The sequence below is a fragment of the Felis catus genome, chromosome D1 (assembly GCF_018350175.1).
Source record: "Felis catus isolate Fca126 chromosome D1, F.catus_Fca126_mat1.0, whole genome shotgun sequence".
NCBI classification, from domain to species: Eukaryota; Metazoa; Chordata; class Mammalia; order Carnivora; family Felidae; genus Felis; species Felis catus.
Genome location: NC_058377.1, coordinates 11,276,108 through 11,295,071, shown reverse-complemented (window position 1 = coordinate 11,295,071; position 18,964 = coordinate 11,276,108). Strand labels below are relative to the sequence as shown.

Here is an 18,964-nt window from a genome sequence, read left to right as displayed (position 1 = left end):
CCTCAGCTCAGTTAGCTTGGTATCTCCTGTTTGTCAAAAGAAGAAACTGAGTCTTGAGGAGATTAAGGAATTCTTCCAAGGTCAACAAGGAAGTGGCAGAACCAGGATTTGAATGAAATCTGTCCGAATCTGATGGCTGGCCATTCTCATAACTGGGATTCCTCTATCAAACCGAGAGAAAACATTGTAAACAATCATCCAGGCAACGTGAACTCAAGACACTGAGTTTAACTGACCGTGAACTCAACTGAATGTGAACTCAAGACACTGAGTTGACTGACCTTGTTCACAAGGTCAAAAGAAACACCCCTGGCATTTCCCCATATGATTCACCTGATAGACTCTCACTGAATCGAAATAAATCCCAGTTTGACCACGAACAGCTTTTTTTTTCTTTCAATTTTTATTGAACACAAGTATTCTGACAGAATGCAAAGTCAAAATTCTCAGTTAGTACTCAGTATTTACACCAGTGAGAATGGAAACAAAGGTGGTATTGATGTTTTCACTTGGTAAAAAGTTTATAACAAGAGAGAAGGCCCCCGAAGTAGGGAATGCTGGGTAGGGATGTTAATGGAGGTCTGAAAACCACCATCCAGACAGACAGCCTCGAGTGAAAACCTGGGACTTGGAAGGGCTCCATAGAAAAGTGTGAAAATACAGTCCCACTTCAGAAGCTGCACTATGTACACTACGGCCCTCCAGGATTCAGAGACCCTGCGCGTGGCACGTGGAAACCCCTCCAGAAGAACTTGGCCATGCCGCTATTTATGTGAATACATATGTATGGCACATACACATATAGACACATAGACATTGGAAACTGGTAGAGTTGATCCCGCCTTCAAAAAATTAAAAAAGGAAAACTATAAGCTTTTATCTCTTAACATAAAAGATAGAACATCTTGAAAATAAAGTGACTCCCTCTTTGATTTTAGAGAAAGCATTGCTCTGGGTTTTTTTTGTTTGTTTGTTTGTCTGTTTTTGCTTTTTTTAAAATTTTTAGAATTTTTTTTTTTTTTAAAGAAAAAGGAAAGCTCATGCATGCAGAGAGAAATCTATGTATAATGAAAGAGAGGCAGACCAAAAGGTGGGCAGTCTTGGGTGCCAGCTGACGGCGGAGCCAGGGTTCTGGGTGGGTGAGGGGTGTCAGCTGCCCCCGGGCCAGGTTACTTGAGGGTCGACTATACCTCTTTCTCTTCCTAACCATCAGAACCAAAGTCAGTGTGCCTGATCACAACCACTTGGCGTGAAATGCACAGTTCTCGGTGAGGTATAGCACGGGCCTGGCCTATGTGGTCAACGCCAGGAACATCAGAAGATGAGCCACTGATTCCATGGACAGCCCGGCGGTGGGATGCCTAGCCTGCTGCTCCTTGCTGGGCCCTCCCCGTCTTGGGCACCCAGGAGCCCCCATTCTGCTATGTGCTCAGAGAACTGTCTGCACGTTACTCATGCCTGAGGGCCCGTGCATTTGAACCACAGACTTGTGCAAGCCCTACCATCAAAGGGGCCGGGGCTGGGTGCATGGGGTCCTCCGTTTCCATCCCCAGGAGCTGAGAAAATGCAAAATAACCCCACACTTAGCAAATGACAAGACCATTATTTTTTCACAGTTTGAAATTATAATCTTCGCATATCGTCACTGATCAGACCGCAGAAGTGTCAGGACACTGGGGAGTGTGGCCCGGAGAACAGACTCAGGAGAGGTCTCGCCACCCTAACCTCTTGCGGTTTTGTACCGTGGGACAGGAGCGCATGCCGGGGCACCGATTTCCGCGTATTAGCGCCCTCTTCATCATCAAAATCACGCTTACTTCATTTTCTTTGTTTAAAGGCTTCAATTCCTTTTAAGAGTTATTCTTGTTTCCTGAATATTTTTTTCTGAACTATCTGCTATACCTTCCACAACCAAACTATGTTGAAGTTTTATTTCAATACTATGACAAAAACACGTTTCACACTAAAATAGTCACGCATCCACAGTGCACAAGCTTGCAGTTCTAAAGTAGAATGAGGAAAAAAAAAAAAAGCAAAATTTCTATACAAAGGGCTGGCTTTTCCCTTCTCCCCCCTCCCATCCCCCTTAAAGTTTCTGTATTTTTTTTTTCCCCACTTGGTTTCCGATCCAGGAAAGTTGTGTTATGACTCCAGACAGCAGTTGGCTTTTTTTTTTTCTTTTGTTTCTATAAATGCTGCCTAAGTGAACAGAAGGCCGATGTTACTTTACTTCAACAGATTTCCAAAAAAAGACACTAATTCCCTGAAGCACACATGCTCTTCCGCTCAAATCTAGATTCTGGGCTCAAAAGGAAATTGTATGTATATATTTTATTTGGCTTTCTACAAAAAGGGGATGTTTGGGGTAAAAATGTGTGTTCACCAAGACCAGCCCCAACTATACAATCTTCTCTGCTTCATTCAACAAAGCCTAAGGAGTCCTTCAAAAGGAAGGGGATGCAGATGCCTAGGGGGGGCAGACTCTTTTTCACAGATACAGGCAGGTGGTGGCTAATCAGAAAGTGGTCTAACCCCCAAGGAAATACAAAAAGAATTGAAGGGCCAAAAGAAAAAAAAAAAAAAGCAAAACCACTCCAGAACGAGATGGATTTTCACCTGAGTTGCACACAGGCAAAAATTTCAAATCAGAATGGGGGTGGTGGGGGTGGGGGAGGAGAGCCACTGTAAACAATCATAGTTTGTAAAGTTGTCCCGTGCGAAAACAAGCCTGTGATGACTCTACCCGCCTCTAGGCAGTATTTGTAACTTAAAAAAAAAAAAAAAAAAAAGGCAGCTATTTTACATGGACATTTAAACACAACCAAAGTCAAACAGTTGTCAACTTGTAAACACTGGAAAACAAAGATGGCAGAAAGGAAAAAAAAAAGAGAGAGAGAAAAGGAAGGAGAAAGAAATTCGAATATTGCAAACTGAGATCTGCCCCCAGAAGCTGCAATTTGGCCTTCTTCCTACAAAACGAGAGTCTACGTGGGGATTGAATTCAGCTAGAAAGGGTGACACACTTTGCATACTGAACAAATACAAAGTGAACAGAAATTATAACTTATTTATGGGGTTTTACAGAGTTCAAACTCGACTCAAAGTATAAAAATAAACTTGGACTTTGTTCATTTGTTAGTCTTAGTGCCTGGAAGCACTTCTCTGAAACTGGTCTGTGCCAATTGGGCAACACCAAGTGCGGTCTTCCTGAACCTAGATTTTTTTTTTTTCTTTCTGAGCTTCCTAGATTCTTAATTTGGGGTCCTTTTGTTTGGTTTTTAAATGGTTTCAGGGAACGGAGTGTCCTAGTTTGGCTGTGGGTTTAACCTTTTTGTCTCATTTTCTTACAAGTGAGTGCGCAGCAAAGGAACCCTTTCTATAAACCTACAAAAAGGAGATCCCCTGTTTATCTGTTTACTTTTTTTTTTTTAAAGGCAAAAGACACTAGAGGAATGAGGTGTGTGTGTGTGTATGTGCGTGTGTGTGTGTGTGTGTGTGTGTGTGTGTGCGATATTGGAAATGCTCTGGTGAAACTATGGTGTCACTTTTTACTTTGATCTGCTCATTTCTTGTCACCCATCATGCTTTGCTCTCGTTCTCCTTTGTCTGTGTGGCGTCATTGGGGACCGTCTTGACTTCGGCTGGCGCTGGTTTCGTTTCTGTCTCCTGGCTCTCCGACTTTGCTTCTACGGGGCCCTTCCTGCAGAGAATTGGGAAAACAGCAGTGAGAACACAATCTACAGTAACTCACCCTTCAGCCAGTCCCTCGGGAGGGGCTCCCGCTTAGAGCAATGGTCTCCATCCTTGGCTGCACGCTGGAATCACCTGGGAGCTCTAAAAATCACTGGTGCCTGGGCTCTACCCCCAGAAATCCTGATTTAATTGGTCTGGGCATGATGACTTTTAAAAGCACCCAAGTGACTCTAAAATGAAGCCAAAGTTGAGAGCCACTGAATCTGAGGAATGAGACCTTTTCTGTTCCAGCCCTAATCCAATGCCAGGGGCCCAGGGGCCTTACCTGGGGTGGTGGAAGGGGGCAGCAGATGTGGCCTTTTCCTCACCCTGATCAGTATAATTGGTATAATTAGTCAGACTGGTATAAATGGGGCATGCTGGGCTGGTTCCCCAGTACTGACTCCAGGGGCCCCTCTGCAAGCTGCCTTGCTGTTGCCTGTCCTTGCTCCCACCACACCCTGTGCTCTGTGTTTCCTGGTGATGCCTCAGTGGTTTGCCCGGCCAGGGTGAGACAATTTCATGACTGAGGCAGCTTTTTGTGGCATGAAAGGCTAGACTGGGATGTCACGCTACACATGGGGACAAGGGGAGTAGGGGGGTTAGGGGGTGCTGAGTGGGCGGGATAGAGGAGTCCTACTTCCTGGGGTTCAGGGCTCCTGGGGACAGTCCTATTTCAGCTCTTGGTGGCAGCATACTGCTCATGTGGGGGCAGCCACAGGAGCCTCTGTAAAAACCTAGGTCTCGCTCTGCCTTGTTCAGTCTCAGGAGTGAAAGTCTGATCTAAGGATGCACTGGGGCAAGCAGGCTTAGACCCCAGTTCCAACTGCATTTTGGCATCATATTTAAGAAACCTGCTAAGTTTAAGGACTTGCCCTTGAACTTGGAGACCCAACAGTCATTCGGTGCTTGTGAGCTCTGACTGTTCCCAGACATTCCAGGTCAGAAGAAGCAAGAGTAGGTGGTGGTGGTGGGGGTAGGGGGTGAGGGGGTGGGGTATCTGGGGCCGGAGTGGGACAGGGCCCTCTGGACCACATCCTCTCCCCACATGGGCCTTGGGGTCTGCCTCTTTTCTTCCTGCGTAACAGTGCTGTTCTGGTGGGGACTCAGCCTGGACCCTGGATAACACACTGTCTTTGGGCCCCAGGGTGGCCAATAAAGGCACCTTGGCCTCCTTAGCTCGCTTCCCAAGCTACGCTCATCAGGGGCCCGACTGCGAGGCTCCCCCCCCCCCACCCCACCAGGGAAAACAGAAGTGGCTGCTAGGATGATAAGGAGAAGACGTAATTAACATGGCCTAATTAGTGAGCAGGCGGCTGCCTGCCCCCCTTCTGTCCCCGCCTCATCCCAGCCCCCTGGTTGACAGTCGCCTCAGAGAAGCCCTGGAACAGGCTGAAGACACATCTAACAAAAAGGACACAGCACAGCACAGACAGACGCACACCACCACGGGACATAACCCGACGACAGCAGACAAAGAGAGGCCGTACTCGGTCTTTGCTGGTGCAGGCGAAACAGAGCTGTCTGCAGTGGAAGGGGCAAGCTCAGGGGCTTGTCCACTGGCCCCAGCGGTGGGAGCAGGAGAGCCCAGGGCTGCAAAAACATCCTTTGCAAGGTCAATATCTGGGGTCTTGAAGTTCCCTTCGTCCATTTTAAAGTCCTCGCCCTGGGCAGGGTTTGTGGCGCTGACGGAGGCAGCCTCGCTCTTCGGGCTAGTGAGGCCCGTGGCTGCTGCCTCGGTCGGGCTCTTCACGGCGCCGGGCTGGGTGGGCTCGGGGTCCGGGCCTTTGGTGCTGGGGGCCTCCTGCTTGGCCTGCGGGGCTGCCGTGGCAGGGGCGGCCGCTGCCGCTAGGGGACTGGTTGCCCCGGCCGCGGTGGGGCTCGGCTTGCTCGCGGGAGGGGCCTTGGAGGCCTCCCCCGCGCTGGCAGGGGCGCTGGGGCTGAGCACAGCCCCCTGGTGAGCCAGGACACTAGAAGACAAACTGCCAGCAGCAGGGGCTGAGGCCGGGGTGTCGCTCAGGTCAACGAGGGGGGCAACCTTGGGGGCCGAAGCTGGGGGAGGGGAGGAGGCGGTGGCGCCGGGCCCCTTGGAAGGGGTGGCCTGGCCAGTGGGCACAGAGTTTGAGTCAGGCGTGGCCGTGGCCGGGGGGGCAATACTGGAGGTCAGGGTGGTGGTCTCACTGGTGGGGCTGTTCTGAGCAGTGGCAAAGGTTTCGGTGATAGTGTCAGAGTTAGCGGTGACGGTGGTGACAGAAGGCAGCATGTCCTCGACAGTGGCTGTGGTGTCGGCCGGCAGCCTGTGGGGAGGACAGGAAGTAGAAGAGAATAGACAATGAAGCTGGGACGAGACAGAGAAGCGGGCGTGGGGAAGGGGGGCCGCAGCCAAGGAGGGGGTCGTGGGCAGGGCATGCAGTGACGCACAGGCACGGACACAGGCCCACAGAGAAACGAGGACAGCAAGAGGAAGCACACGCCCAGGCGGGCAGAAGAGGAGACAGGAGACACAGACCTGCTGGCCCTTCCTCCCTGCTGATGCCCCTCCAGCTCTCTATGCTGCGCTGCCTCTCCCTGCAGCCCTGTCTGACCCCTGCCTGCACCCCAACTCCAGGAGAGGCGAGCCTCAGTTCGCCGTCCGCCACTGCTGGCGTCAAGGACCCCGAGGAATGGGCCCTGCTGTCCTAGGGGCTCCACAGGAACTGATGGGGAAGGTCGGGAATATGGCAGACAAAGAGTGCTCCCAAGGCCCCTAGCAGTCGAGGGTTGTCCAGCCAGATTTAAACTAAATCTGCGCTAAACTCCACTCCCTTCAAAGCCCCAGCACTCACGACAGCCAGCCTTCGTGACCGCCTCGGCCAGACGTGGTTTCTGACTGAGGGTCCCCCAGGCTTCTGAGAACAGAAGGGTCAGGGAGCTCCACACGCCCCCACCTCCTCTCACCCTTCCAGGAAGAGCGCAGAAAACCCTAGAGCTCTTGAAAATCCTACACAGAATCTGCTGAGCCTCTCAAAGCTCAGAGCCTCTCTCAGTGCGGTTGTGTCCCCTTCGGCCACTTCCAGAATGTGCGTGTGACTCGGGCATAGGGTCTAGAAATCCCGCTCACCCCTGGAACCCTTTCAGAGCATCTGCAGGCTCTTCACAGAACCAGGAATGCCTTCTCTCTAGGGAGAGAGTGGGCTCAGGCATTTCTGGCCAAGGGCTCCAGAATCTGGGCTGCATTGTTGGGCTGGGAGTGGTGGGTGGGAGGCATGGGAGGCGAGGCATGGGTGAGGCGATGAGGTGAGTGTGGGGCTCAGCGGCCAAAGTGCCGCCCCTCCCCACCCACGTACTCGGGCTCCGTCAGCGGGGTGGTCTCGTTGGGCTCCGTGTGTTTCCCTCCATCGTGGTTTGGGGTCCGCTCCTCCTCGGTCCGCACTTCCACGATGGGTTCCTTGGACTCATCTTTCCTGTGGAGAGAGTTTTGCTGGTTCGATCCCGGCCTGCTGGGGCAGGAAGGGGGCTCCCGGGGAAGCCGGCTATAGCTCAGGGCTCCTGGGTTTGGCCCAAAGTTGATGTGGGGGCGTGGGCATCTCAAGCCCAAGGGCCTGAGCCTCAGCTCCCACTCGTGCTAGCTGTGTGACCGTGAACATTGGATTCGCTCGCTTTGGCTTCCGTTCCCTCATCTGTAAAATGAGGCAGGCAACAGTCTCGACCTTGCCTGGCTGTTGGAAACATTAACTGAGACAATGAATGTCAAGTGCTTAGCACAGTGCCTGGCACAGAGAAGTGCTCAGATAATCTGTATTTACATACAGTGCCTGCCCTGTGGTGGCACTCAGAGCTTACTTCCTGCTCTGCCTCTTCTCACCTCACTCCAGCTCAGGTCTACCCGGTGAGTCTGTGAAGCCTCTTGCTCATTGGCTCAGGACCCATTTTTCCAGAGATGCTGGAGGGGACAGCATCTGGATGGTCAGCTCCAAAGGGACAGGAAGTTTTACCTGTTCTGTTCGCAGGTGTAACCTAGTGTCTGGGAACAGAGCCTGGCCCTGTTTTAGCTGCTCAGTAAATATCTGTTGAGTGATATATGAATGGCTGAATGAATGAAGACATGAACGAATGGCAGCGAGGCAAGTGTGTGTCTCCTGCTACGGCAGGTCCCCTCCAAGTTTATTTAGCTCTGAAAATTCCCCTCAGTTTGGCCTATGCAGGGATTTTCAACCTTCTCTGAAATTCTAATACGTTAGATGTGGGGTTGGGCCCAAGTGTTAGCTTTTCAAACAGGAACCCCCAAAGACTGTGTTTTAGGAAACATTTCTCCAATGCTTTTTTTCCACCTTTGGGGTTTCCAAATGGGGAAACTGAGATGGTTCTGATGCTAAGCCCCCCGGCCCAGGGCAGAGCCTAGACCCCAGCAGTGGCAATTAGGTCTGCACTCACGAGAAGGCGGCTTTGCCCTCCTCCATGTCCTTGCCCTTGGCTCCGGGCCCAGCCTTTCCGCACAGGTTGACGGCAATGCACATGAGCAGCCCGCACTTGTTCAGGAAGTAGCAGGTGATGTCCACCACCACCAGTAGCAGGACAAAGATGACGATGAGGATGCCCACAATGGCCCCAGTGCTCAGGCCTGATGTAGGGCTGCCGTTGGCTTGAGTGGGAGGGAGGGAGGGAGAGAGAGAGAGAGAGATGGCTGGTGGTTAATACACTGACGTGCAGACTGCTGGACCCTGCAGAGCAACAGCCCCTGGGGGTGGGGTAGCACCTATAGGACAAACTCGTGGCATTTGTGTCAAGACTGGTACCTTCCGTGGGGCCTTTCTACACCCCGGTGTGGAGACAACAGAGTCTCTCTGTATCTTCAAGAGGGCGGGATGGCAGCCTTACCTCACAGACCAGGGGGTAGGGGCATGAGGCTCCCACAAGTCGGGAGGAGTGGGCACCAGGAGCTGTATTTCCACCCCTGCGCTCAGTCTCCGAGCCTCCCCCAGCCCCATCCTTAGCTGATCTCCTCTTGAGCTCAGGGAAGCAGGCAGGCAGGTGGTGGTCACCGGGTTCAGGCTAGACCATGGCTCTTGGGAGTACTCAGGGACAGGGTCCCAAATGGGGTGGCACAGGTTTCCCCAGGCTTCCTTTGGGCTTGTGCTGGCACGAGGCACAACAGTATGCCCAGTACCCGACCCCACCTCCTCTCCTCCTCTTTAAGGACGTCTCTAGATGATCCTGACCTTGGACAGTGTACCTTGGCTTCATGGCTTATCCTTCTTCACTGCACCCAGGGAGACAGACAAAGACCATTTACTCTGGAGACATGGAGGTCTGCCCAGGGTGAAAGGTTTGGGAATACTCACCATCTGGGAGCTCAGGCACACTTGGATCAGACTTCAGGAAAACCCGCAGACTCACCCAGAGATGCACACCCACACGGACAGGCACACTCACACTCAGGGCAAAGGTCCTCTGTGCCCACTACAGACAGACACATTCTCCCACTTGAGCAGCCCACAGCATGCCCGTTCTGGCTGGGCTCACTTTGAATGACTCAACTTGTGTCGCACTCCCCAGGGCCCCGGGGGTGTTGGTGGTACCACAGAAGGACCCCAGCTCCCCAGGCCCCCTTGTGTCAATGTTAGCTGCCTGAGGTGGCCCCCTGTTTGGTTCCCCCCCACCCCACCCCAGTGTCTGGGAGATAAGAGGTCATGCTGTGGGCAGCGAGCTCGGCCCCTAAGCCAGAGCCAATGACATCACACTGAAACCCGAGCATGTCTGCTTCGTTTTTCTTCTTCTGGAAGGATAGAGTTCAAGAACTGGCTGCTCCACCCCACCACCAGACCTTGTCTGAAGCTTCCTGTGCTGCCAGGACCCACTGGGATCCCCCAGGTCTGCCGACTAGAGGCGGGAACTGTGGCCAACACGGTCTGGGTCTCGCTGTGCCTTTGCTGAGCCCCAGGCCAGGCCCAGTGGCCTGTTAGCCACACAGCACACCAGATAATGGAGGAACGTGTAGTCCAAGGTGACATGTGCTCAGACAGGCCCCAGTCTTCTTCTTCCATGCAGTCTGTGTTCCTGGGAGCACTCTTTCGTCTGCCCAGGGGTCCCTGGCCAGGTATCGCGGAGCCTCTTCGGCGGTGGTCCCACCCCACTGGCCTCTGTTTCAAAGTTTAATTCAGGGTACAGACCACCAGGCCAGCAGGCCACAGACGACTGCTCATAGCTTCATTTCTCGCACCCAGGGTGCATTTGGGTCTTATAGTTGGAGAAGACTCTCAAATTCTTGAGTATTTTTGGCTTCTCTGGGACCTTGGTCTTGCTTCCCAGTGTTTCCTCCTCAGGCTTGCTGGCTGGTCCCATCCAACCTGCACTGAAAACCTTAGCCTATCCCCCAGCAAGGTCCCAATACTGGCAAAGGCCTCTGTGCTCAGAGGACCCAGCTCCAGCCACGCTGTCTCTGGACTTCGGCAGCAGGAAACTGATGGCTGGCCCCCGTGATCCGCTAGAGCAGGTCTTTTCCCTAGCAGCTCACAAAAGCAGAAGAGAGCATTCGTTCTTCTCTTCCGGCTCCTCATACATTCCACCCAAAGAAGCAGACAGGCACGCAAGCCTTCCTGATGTTCAGAATCCCAAAGCTGGTTCCCCAAACAGGGAGGAATTACCAGCCTTGGGCTTTCTATCCCATGACATTGGCTTCCAGCCACTGCCGCCTCCTGACGTCGGTGCCCAATAGGTGTCGAGTGCCTGCTTCCCGAGGAAGGAGCCTAAAGTATTTGGGGGAGGGGAGAATGTTTGTATTTTTGGACTCAGTGGCATAAACTCGACATTCCGAGGTTTACACATAAGCGTGGTTTTAGGGGACCAGTCGTATCTCTGAAGAGGACAAATGGTCCACGGAAAGGGGGCTCTGTGCATGTGAGAGGCAGCCACTGTCCACCTTGTGCTCTGGGCTCATTAGACCTGGCTGGAGGGCTGCCTGGCTTCTGCGGGCACACTCAGGGGAAGGGCCAGAGGATACAAAGACCCCGGTGACATGAGACAGAAAGAAGGGCAGCGGTCTTCCCTTCTCCTGACCTAAAGGCCTTACACATGTCGTGGACTCTCGCACACCTCTGTTGTAACTCATGGCACCGCTCCCCGCGCCCCTCCCCCCTACCCATCCCTGTGCTCCAGGCCAGGGCCTTCATCCTACCTGCTGAAGACACCCAGCCCATTCCTGCCTCAGGTCCTTGCTGACTCCTTTCTGGGAACCCTCCAGCCCCGTAACCTCCTGGCTGGCTCTTTGCTGTCCTACAGGCCTCAGCTCAAATGTCACCTTGCTGGAGAGCCCTCTCCCTCCGTCCCCTGATCTCTCACTCTGCCCAGTATCTACCGCAGAGTAGATAGAGTAGTAGAGTGTCTGTTCTCTTCTTACTTCTATCTGCCACTTTCTGTTCACTTGCATGCTTTTTATCTGGCTGTCTTCTCCAGAATGTTCTATAGGGTACTCTGTCTTAGTTCTCCCCAGCATCTAGCACAACCCGACTCATAGGAAATGTTCAAAGAATATTTGTGAAAAAGAGGAGTGGGTGTTTAGTCTGGAGATGAGAACACCATCTCCAGATGTTTACAGATGTGTCGTGAAATGGAAGCGGTCTTACTTGGTATCACTGCTGGATGGAAACTGTAGGGGTCGGGGGTAGTTCAGTTTCCCTCGAGAGAGAGCTAACAGTGTGAGCTGCCTCGGCAGGCAAGCACCCTGTGCCTGGACACCCTTGGCAGGGATGCCTAGTGCTCTGGAAGAGGCTCCTGTGTCGGGCAGGGCCTGGGACAGAAGGTGTCTCCACACCCTCTTCAACCACGGGAGCCTGCCGTCCCATGTCGCGGTCCAGCACCCTGCACGCGGTACAGGTCCTCTGCACTGACGACTTTTCCCTTGGAAGACTAGAACACTCGGTGGGTCCCATTTTTATTCACTGGTCCTCGGGATTTTATTTTTATGTGAAAAATAAACACACCTTTTAGCATAATGTTTGTCACCTGCAGCAGAATTTCTAGGGTGCTTTAGACTCTGGGGCTCCCCAGTTCTAGTGAATCAGGATCTCTGTGGGTGATGCTCAGGAATCTGGGTGTGGCCGAGCGGCCCTGGTGATCCTTATACATAGCAGAGTTTGAGGAGCGCTGTCTCCAGGCCACCTTGTGCCTGGGTCACAGTGAATAATAGTGGCTTCTATGACTCCTGGCCCACGGATGAGCTGTGGAGTCTCGCCTCGTGGCCCTGACCACTGAGGTGGTCATACTGACGTAACTGACGTACTGAATGTATGGAGAGAGGGAGCAGAGACTGTCCCTGAAGGAAAAAGGACCAGCCAGTTCACCACTGAGAGTACAGACTTCCAGAGGAAGTAAGAGGCTCCTTAAGCTAGAGAAAGGGTGTGTGCACCTTTTACAAAAAGAAGCTGTACGTAAGGGAAACACCGGGAAATAGGTGAGAGGGTATGAAAGTCAACATTCATTACCTCCAGGGGGATGTTACAAAACTGTGTAGCTCAGGAGAGCCAGGAGGACATAGGTTATCTCCTACACCTTACGTAACATTGTATGAAAAAGGAAAAATTAAAACCTTTCAGGGGTCTGTCTTTGCATGACCTTACGCTGGCCTCCTGTGACTGACTCACCCCACATCTGCACGCACAGACTTTCTTGGGAGCAGTTCCTCCATAACCTCCAGGGTCACAGCCACCCGAATGGTGATGCTGCGAAAGTGAGGCTGTCCATCTTCCGTGGTTCCTGGCATGGGAGAGGCTGGCACTGACTGGGGAACTGGCTGCCCCGTGACAGGGACCTACATACATCTCTCTTAAATGCCTCAAAATGGGAAGATGGGTCTCACATTTTACAGACGCCAGATGGGTCTGAGTCATTATGTCACGGGACCTCAGTGCAGCCAGGTGCCCTTCCCACTGAGCGGGAGTTCAGGTTCACTTGCAAACCTCTCACACGTCTGCTTCCTCCCTCCCAGTATCTGCTGTGAAACAGACAGCTGGTCTTAAGTTTGGAAAGAGTCCTGCTAAGTGTAACTACAAACAGAATAGGATTTGCCAATGAGAACCTTCTCTCGCATTCTGTTGATCACAAGATCGCTCTGTGCAGCCTCTGCTATGGGGTTTTAATGGGGGCAGTGACATCAGGAGCCCTGGCTACAGAGACTGTATGTCTGATGGCCCACAATGCATTCCTGACCCCAAAGTGACCAGCTCCTGGTTCTGCAAAGGCACTTTCCCCTCATCCCCCTGTCTGCTGGGGACTAGGAAAGTTCAAGGAGGCAATGACCCACAAGAGCTCTCAGGATAGCTGAGCCAAATGCATAGCCCCTCATTGGGAAAGGAAAGCCTCTCCTCTGCTAAAACTCCATGCAGCAGGCTGCAAGTTTGGGGTACAATTTGGGGTAATCAGAGTTATTCAGGTACATGTGAGGTGGAGGAGGGAAAGGACTTTGGACACTTGGTAGGACACACAGCTATTAAATAAAATCAAAGCACGCCGGTAAGTTCACGTGGACTGTTATTTCCTTTAATAATGCAAAGGTGTAAACTTCATAAAGGCCTCGCTGATTATCTACACAACAGTGTTAGCATTCTTATTAGTAACATACATGATCCAAACCTGCCATATAAATATTCCAGAAAGGAGCAGAGAAACCCCGCGGCATGGGGGGCACGGGCAGCACTGAGCAGGGCGCAGCGGCTGGGAGAGCCCGGCGAGGCGGCAAGTGCTTACTCCTGTGGGGGCTCGAAGGGCCACTGTCTTGGGGATTCCCGGTGGGGCTGGGGGCCACAGCCATCACTGAGGACGGTGTCCAGTGCGAGTGGATGTGCCCTAACACTGTCTCTTGAAAGGCATCCCATTGTAAGCCATGGGGCTGCAGTGGCCTCAAAGTGCCTTTGGCTGAGGCATGCCTCGCCCGGGGTTGTGCTGAGGGGACAGGGCTCTGTCAGGCCTCCCTACGCTTGGGACTAGATCTCTGAGGAGTCCCTTCAGAAACACTGACACTGTCCCTTCCCTAGGGGCGGGACTGGGGCCAGGCCGGGGCGCCCCCTAGGGGAACATGTGACTTCTGCCTAAGATGATATCAAGAGCATGCCAGAGGCCAGGAGGACAGTGACGGGCCACTTGGGTGACGATGGATCTCTCCTTCCTTCGTCCTCCCTGCAGCTCTAACTGACCTGGCTGGGGTTTTTACACCAGGCCCAGAGGCCCTGGGTGCCTCTCCTCAATGCTCTGCCTTGGGCCTTAGAACCATGCCTGCTTCTCTTGTGCTGGTGTGAATGCAGGTCAGGGACCCCAGGCAGAGAGGTTCAAGATGGGGCTGGGGGTGCACAGGGCCGGGGCAAGAGGCGCTACCTGCCTGAGCTGCTGGAAGAGTGTGTGTGCGTGAGCCTCTAAATTGTGAGCGCTGGGGACACGGGCCTGTGCCGACCAACACCACCAGCCGTGCCCTGCAGACCATGGGGTCCCTTGGATTCCCAAAGACTAGTCTTCAAACATTAGAAAAAACCAAATGGAACTAAAAAATAAACCAAAAAGAACAAAAATCAAACTTCTGTGGGATGTTTAGAGATGGAGATGTATAGGATGATAGGTGACCACAATGGACGGAGGTTTTATTTAGCAGAGGGTCCATCCCCAAGCGTGTACAGGATGGTACTGAGCAGGACCCGCCTGGGTCTCCATGTGAGACTTTAGCAAACACACTGATCTTTCTCTCCTGGGCACGTGGAGAGGACGCCCCCTCAAGAGCAGAGAGGACTAGCTGGCTTTCACCAGAATTTTCTAAATGTCACTAGAGTCACTGACCAATATGGGCGGGGGTCGGGGCATTCGGGAAGTACGACAGGCTGAGTGATTCGCAGTGGGGACACTCTGGGAGGGGCCTGTTCCCCACCCATCTGCTCTGGTGAGTATGTGCGGGGTCGCGGAGTGCGTGACCCATGCTGGGCTTGCAGTGGATACTTCTAACCTGGGGGCTGATGGTTATGCGACACGGTGGGTCACTGTGGGACCACAACTCCCAAGACAGGCTCTGTGCTAATCTGCTGGGCAGTCCCATTATCACTCCAACTGGGAGACGCGCATCTTTCAAAGCTGACTGGTATTGGGCATATCACAGGTTGGTCCTGTTCGCAGAGCCAGCATAAGGGGCTGGTTGTAATACCAGGACCACCGTACCCCCCAGAACATCTGTTCAGCCCCGGAAAATGCCTAACGAATCCATTTTCTTCCACTGCATGGGCAACAGGGTGACTTACTTTGCCCATCATGTCAGCAGAATGCCCAGATGCATCAGAGCGGTTTGGCCCCCTGACCACGGGCATGTCAAGGCAAGCAGCGCCCACTGCTTTTTTGAAGGGCAGAGGGGGAGCACGGGGTTGGAATGGGGTAGGGAAAACGTGGTGATGTGGACACTCTGATGCAAGCTTTAGGAGGTACTTAGATATTTTTCTCTGCCACATCATGTTCAGGTAAGAAAAAAAATGCAACAAGTAGCAGAGATGTGCAGAAACTTCTCTGTAAAACTAGCATGATGCTCTTCTAAAAACCGCGTTTAAAGAAAAGCGCTCCCACATAATTTTGTACTGCCATTCAAAAAGGGGGCAAACTCCTCGTGAAGCAGCATGGAAGTATCCGCGAACGGTAAAATGTCTGGAGGTCCAGCTTTTTCCAATCACCAAACCTTCCTCTTCCACACAGAGCACTTGGTGGCGTGGCCGTGGCGGTCCTGACAGGTTCTTCCAAAGGGGGCAACTGATCATTCTCATGGGAACTGGGCATTTAAGCAAATTTAATTTGTGTGTGTTTGTGTTCAAATTCCTAACAGAGCAAAAGAAGAGTCACTGCAGAGAGAAGCAATGAGACAAAGGTGTAGGACGCACAGCAGCCTCCCAAGGTCGCTGAAGGTCCCAAGCAGTGGGAGCCCAGAGAGAATGTGGTTGTTTAAAAACAAATGTGGCAGTGGGGATGTCCCAGTGACGCACGTCCAACGTGACATGTGTGACGACAGACGCAGGAAGGGGAGGAGGGGGGAGAAGGAAAGAGAAGGTAGAGACAGAAACAGAGGAAAAAAAAAATAGATAAAAAGAAAAAAAAATTAGGTCAAATACAGAAAACGCAAGAATCAAAGGTTAATTCAACTTAGTAAATTAGACTGACAAAGGTTAGGGAAGGGTTCAGTACAGTATTATTCCCGTAAGGCCAGTTCCAAAGCTCAGCAAGGCCAGAAGCAGCACAGCAGGGTGAATTCGGGGGTTAGGGGTCAGCGAGCAAATGAAATTACAGTGAGAGAACAGAGCCTCCACGGTAAAGTACAAGAGTTTGATTAGGAGAGTGTTACCTTCGACTAAGGCAAGGCCTCTGAGGGGCAGTCAACGAGCTTACCCACAGCCTCCTGGCCTCTAGAGCTTTCTACGCGTAGCGGGAGAGATGCGCTGTGTGCAGCAAACTGTGCTTTTTCAGCGATAGATGGGACTCGTCTTCCCACTGCGCCATGGCCCCCACCCGGTCGCTCTTCAAGACGATCTCGCCTGCACCCCTCGCCTTCTGCTACCGCACTGACCACAGAATCCCACCACGAGCGCACATCTTGTAGTTCAGAGGTTTTACACGCAGATCCCAACGCCACGGCCAGGAAAGTCCAACTAAGCACAGAGACACCTCCTCCTAATACGCGTGCGGTAGGTGAGCAGTCCCTCCGACCCTCTCCCGGTTAATGGGGTGCCTCAACGCCTCTGACGTCTCCACTGGGCAGGGCCCTGGAGGACAACATCTTCTCCTGTTTCTGTATCTGACTCACAGTGTCCCCACCTGCTCCAACCCCACGAGCTGATGCTGTGGGCACTACCCAACATGTGGACACAGCACGTCCAAGCAACCTGCCTGTGGCACTTAGCCCAGGCAACAAGTGCCACCAGAAGTCCGCCTTGCTGAAAAGGGGTTGCTCGAGCTTCTCCCCACCCCAACCCCCCAGCTCCTAAGTGTCCCATAAAGGCTGGGCAGATCTGGATACATTCCAGACTGTCGATTTCAATGAAAAGCTGACCAAAGAGCACAAAGTAAGAGAGGGCACAGGATGGCAGGGCCACCCCTGTGTGGACATCATATTAAGCAGTCGTGAGAGCGTTTCTTGCAGCCACACCCAAATGCCTTGCCTTTACCACTGACCATCTGCACTAAGGAGCCTCCCTGAGAATGCAGAGGGTAGGTCCAATCGACGTGTCTCATCTGTGGTTTAAGACCCACCTGTCAACTCCCTGGAGGCCCCAACAGGTCTGTCGGACACACACACTCACGCACACACAACAGTCGGCCACCACACACTGGTGCCTTTGTTGCTGCACTGACTCGCGCACATGCACGCCCGTGTCCCAGGCAGCCGTACCCTTTCTGTTCTCCCTCCTGCTGGGAGGTGCTGTTGTGATAACTGAACAGAGCACCCAGGCAAGCACTGGAGAGAGGACAGTCATGATGGGGCCAGACCAAGGCCACTGGGAGACCGAAACATCTTCCCTGCCATGCTTGAACACAGCAGAGGGTTTGTGGGGCCCTTTTTCAACAGGCTGCAGCTGTGTGGTCTATGCCCACCTCTCCTGCCTGAGACCAGCCTTTGGATGATCTGGGAAAGCAGAGAGGGGCTGAAGATCTCTCTCTGCTCTGCGGGTTTGGTCAGTGAGGGGACTAACCATCAGCGGCAAGGTGGGTGGGCCAGCAAGCAGAACTCCCACGTTATTCCCACACTTGGGTTGGTCGCGGGTCCCTAGAAACAGTTCTACATCTCCTAGGAGAACCACTCGCATCACGGTTTCCAGCAGACTGCCTTTCACAGATGGGGTTTCCAAGCATCTACTTCCCTCATTTGCTCTGTTTCAAGTAATTCAATTTAATCTTTGTTTCAGTTGAGAGGCCCTTGGAAGATAGGCTTTTTAACTAATTGGGCACCGTCTCTTCCTTCTCTTGGGGTCCCCACAGAGAAGAGATCTGGAACATGACTGTGCAGTAAGCAAGCATCAAATAGAAAGCGCTTCAACAATTGGGTGGTCCTTGTAGGAAATGGCAGAGGGTAGATAAGGTCTCAAAACAAGATCCTTACTCAACCAGCCTCCAAGGCTTGGCTGCAGGTGGGGCTTTTCCCATCTCAGGGGTCCCGTGGACTGGCTCAGCATCAGTCCTTCAAGGCTGAATGACACAGGACCATTGCCCCAGGAGGCTTGGCCAAGCCTTGCTGGGGGTCCAGTACATCTCAACCCACTGCACAGATAGGTACAAAGCAAAACTAAGCTTTGCATGGGCGACCGATCATGAGGATGGCTGGAAGCAAGCAAGTTGTCAGGGGCTGTTCAGGCGCATTAGGAGGTGCAGCTTTGGTGCATTAATTCAAAGCGGGAGACTCACAGAGAGCAGAGGCGGTCATACCTGGGATGGCCGTGGGCTGGGCCGAGGTCCTGAACACAAAATGAGCCGCCTTGGACTTTCCCTGCTGGTTCTCAGCCACCACGTAGACTTCATATTCAGCATTCCAGTCCAGGGACTTGAGCATGACGTGGTCACTGCCGGATGGGAGCCGGATCTCCGGTTTCCACTCCGAGGAGAGCTTCTGGGAGAAACCGGCAGGAAGGACACGAGACACCAGGAAAGTTGAGATACAAATGCTGGTGAGGCCAGCTAACTGGAAGAACTCAAGGGAGTCACTAAGTATTGGTGCAAACTAATAAAAAGAAAAACCACTGATAGGACATGGTGTGCATTCTTTACTAGCCTGAAAAACCCTAAGGATTACACAGGTCAGGAGGTCACCCTTGCGTGTCTGCAAACACACAGACCTCGGCAGATAGCAGTGTGGCACAGGGACCATCTGCCAAGCTGTGCTCCGCGTACGCGCACAGACACCCTGGAAGAGTAAAGAAACAAAGAAGCTTCTTGTCTGATTCAGGATGTTGCTCATGCTCAGTCAGGTACGTGTGACTCGCCCTCCTGGACACAGAAACACTGCATCGGTTTGTTTTATTAAAAAGAAAAAGGATCAGGGGCGCCCGGGTGGCAAGCTTGGTGGAGTGTCTGATCTCTGCTCAGGTCATGATCTCACAGTTTGTGGGTCTGAGCCCCAAGTCAGGGTCTGTGCTGACAGCTCAGAGCCTGGAGCCTGCTTCCGATTCTGTGTCTCCCTCTGTCTCTGCCCCTCCCCAGCTGGCACTCTGTCTCTCTGTCTCTCTCTCAAAAATAAACAAAACATTGAGAAAAA

General features: G+C 52.7%; 1 protein-coding gene across 25 annotated transcripts in view; it reads right to left on the bottom strand.

Annotated features, from left to right (window-relative positions):
* Nucleotides 1-382: 382 nt before the first annotated feature.
* Nucleotides 383-18,964, bottom strand: part of NCAM1 (neural cell adhesion molecule 1) — a 314,647-nt gene continuing 296,065 nt past the window's right edge. For 7 of the 25 annotated variants that reach the window (XM_023238914.2, XM_023238919.2, XM_023238920.2 and 4 more), the window contains 5 exons: nt 18,139-18,319; nt 8,146-8,353; nt 7,059-7,175; nt 5,223-6,029; nt 383-3,700 (listed from right to left, as the gene is read on the bottom strand). In XM_023238914.2, coding sequence (XP_023094682.1) covers nt 3,580-3,700; nt 5,223-6,029; nt 7,059-7,175; nt 8,146-8,353; nt 18,139-18,319 — 1,434 coding nt within the window. In that variant the 3' untranslated portion in view covers nt 383-3,579. 25 annotated transcript variants of the gene reach the window in all.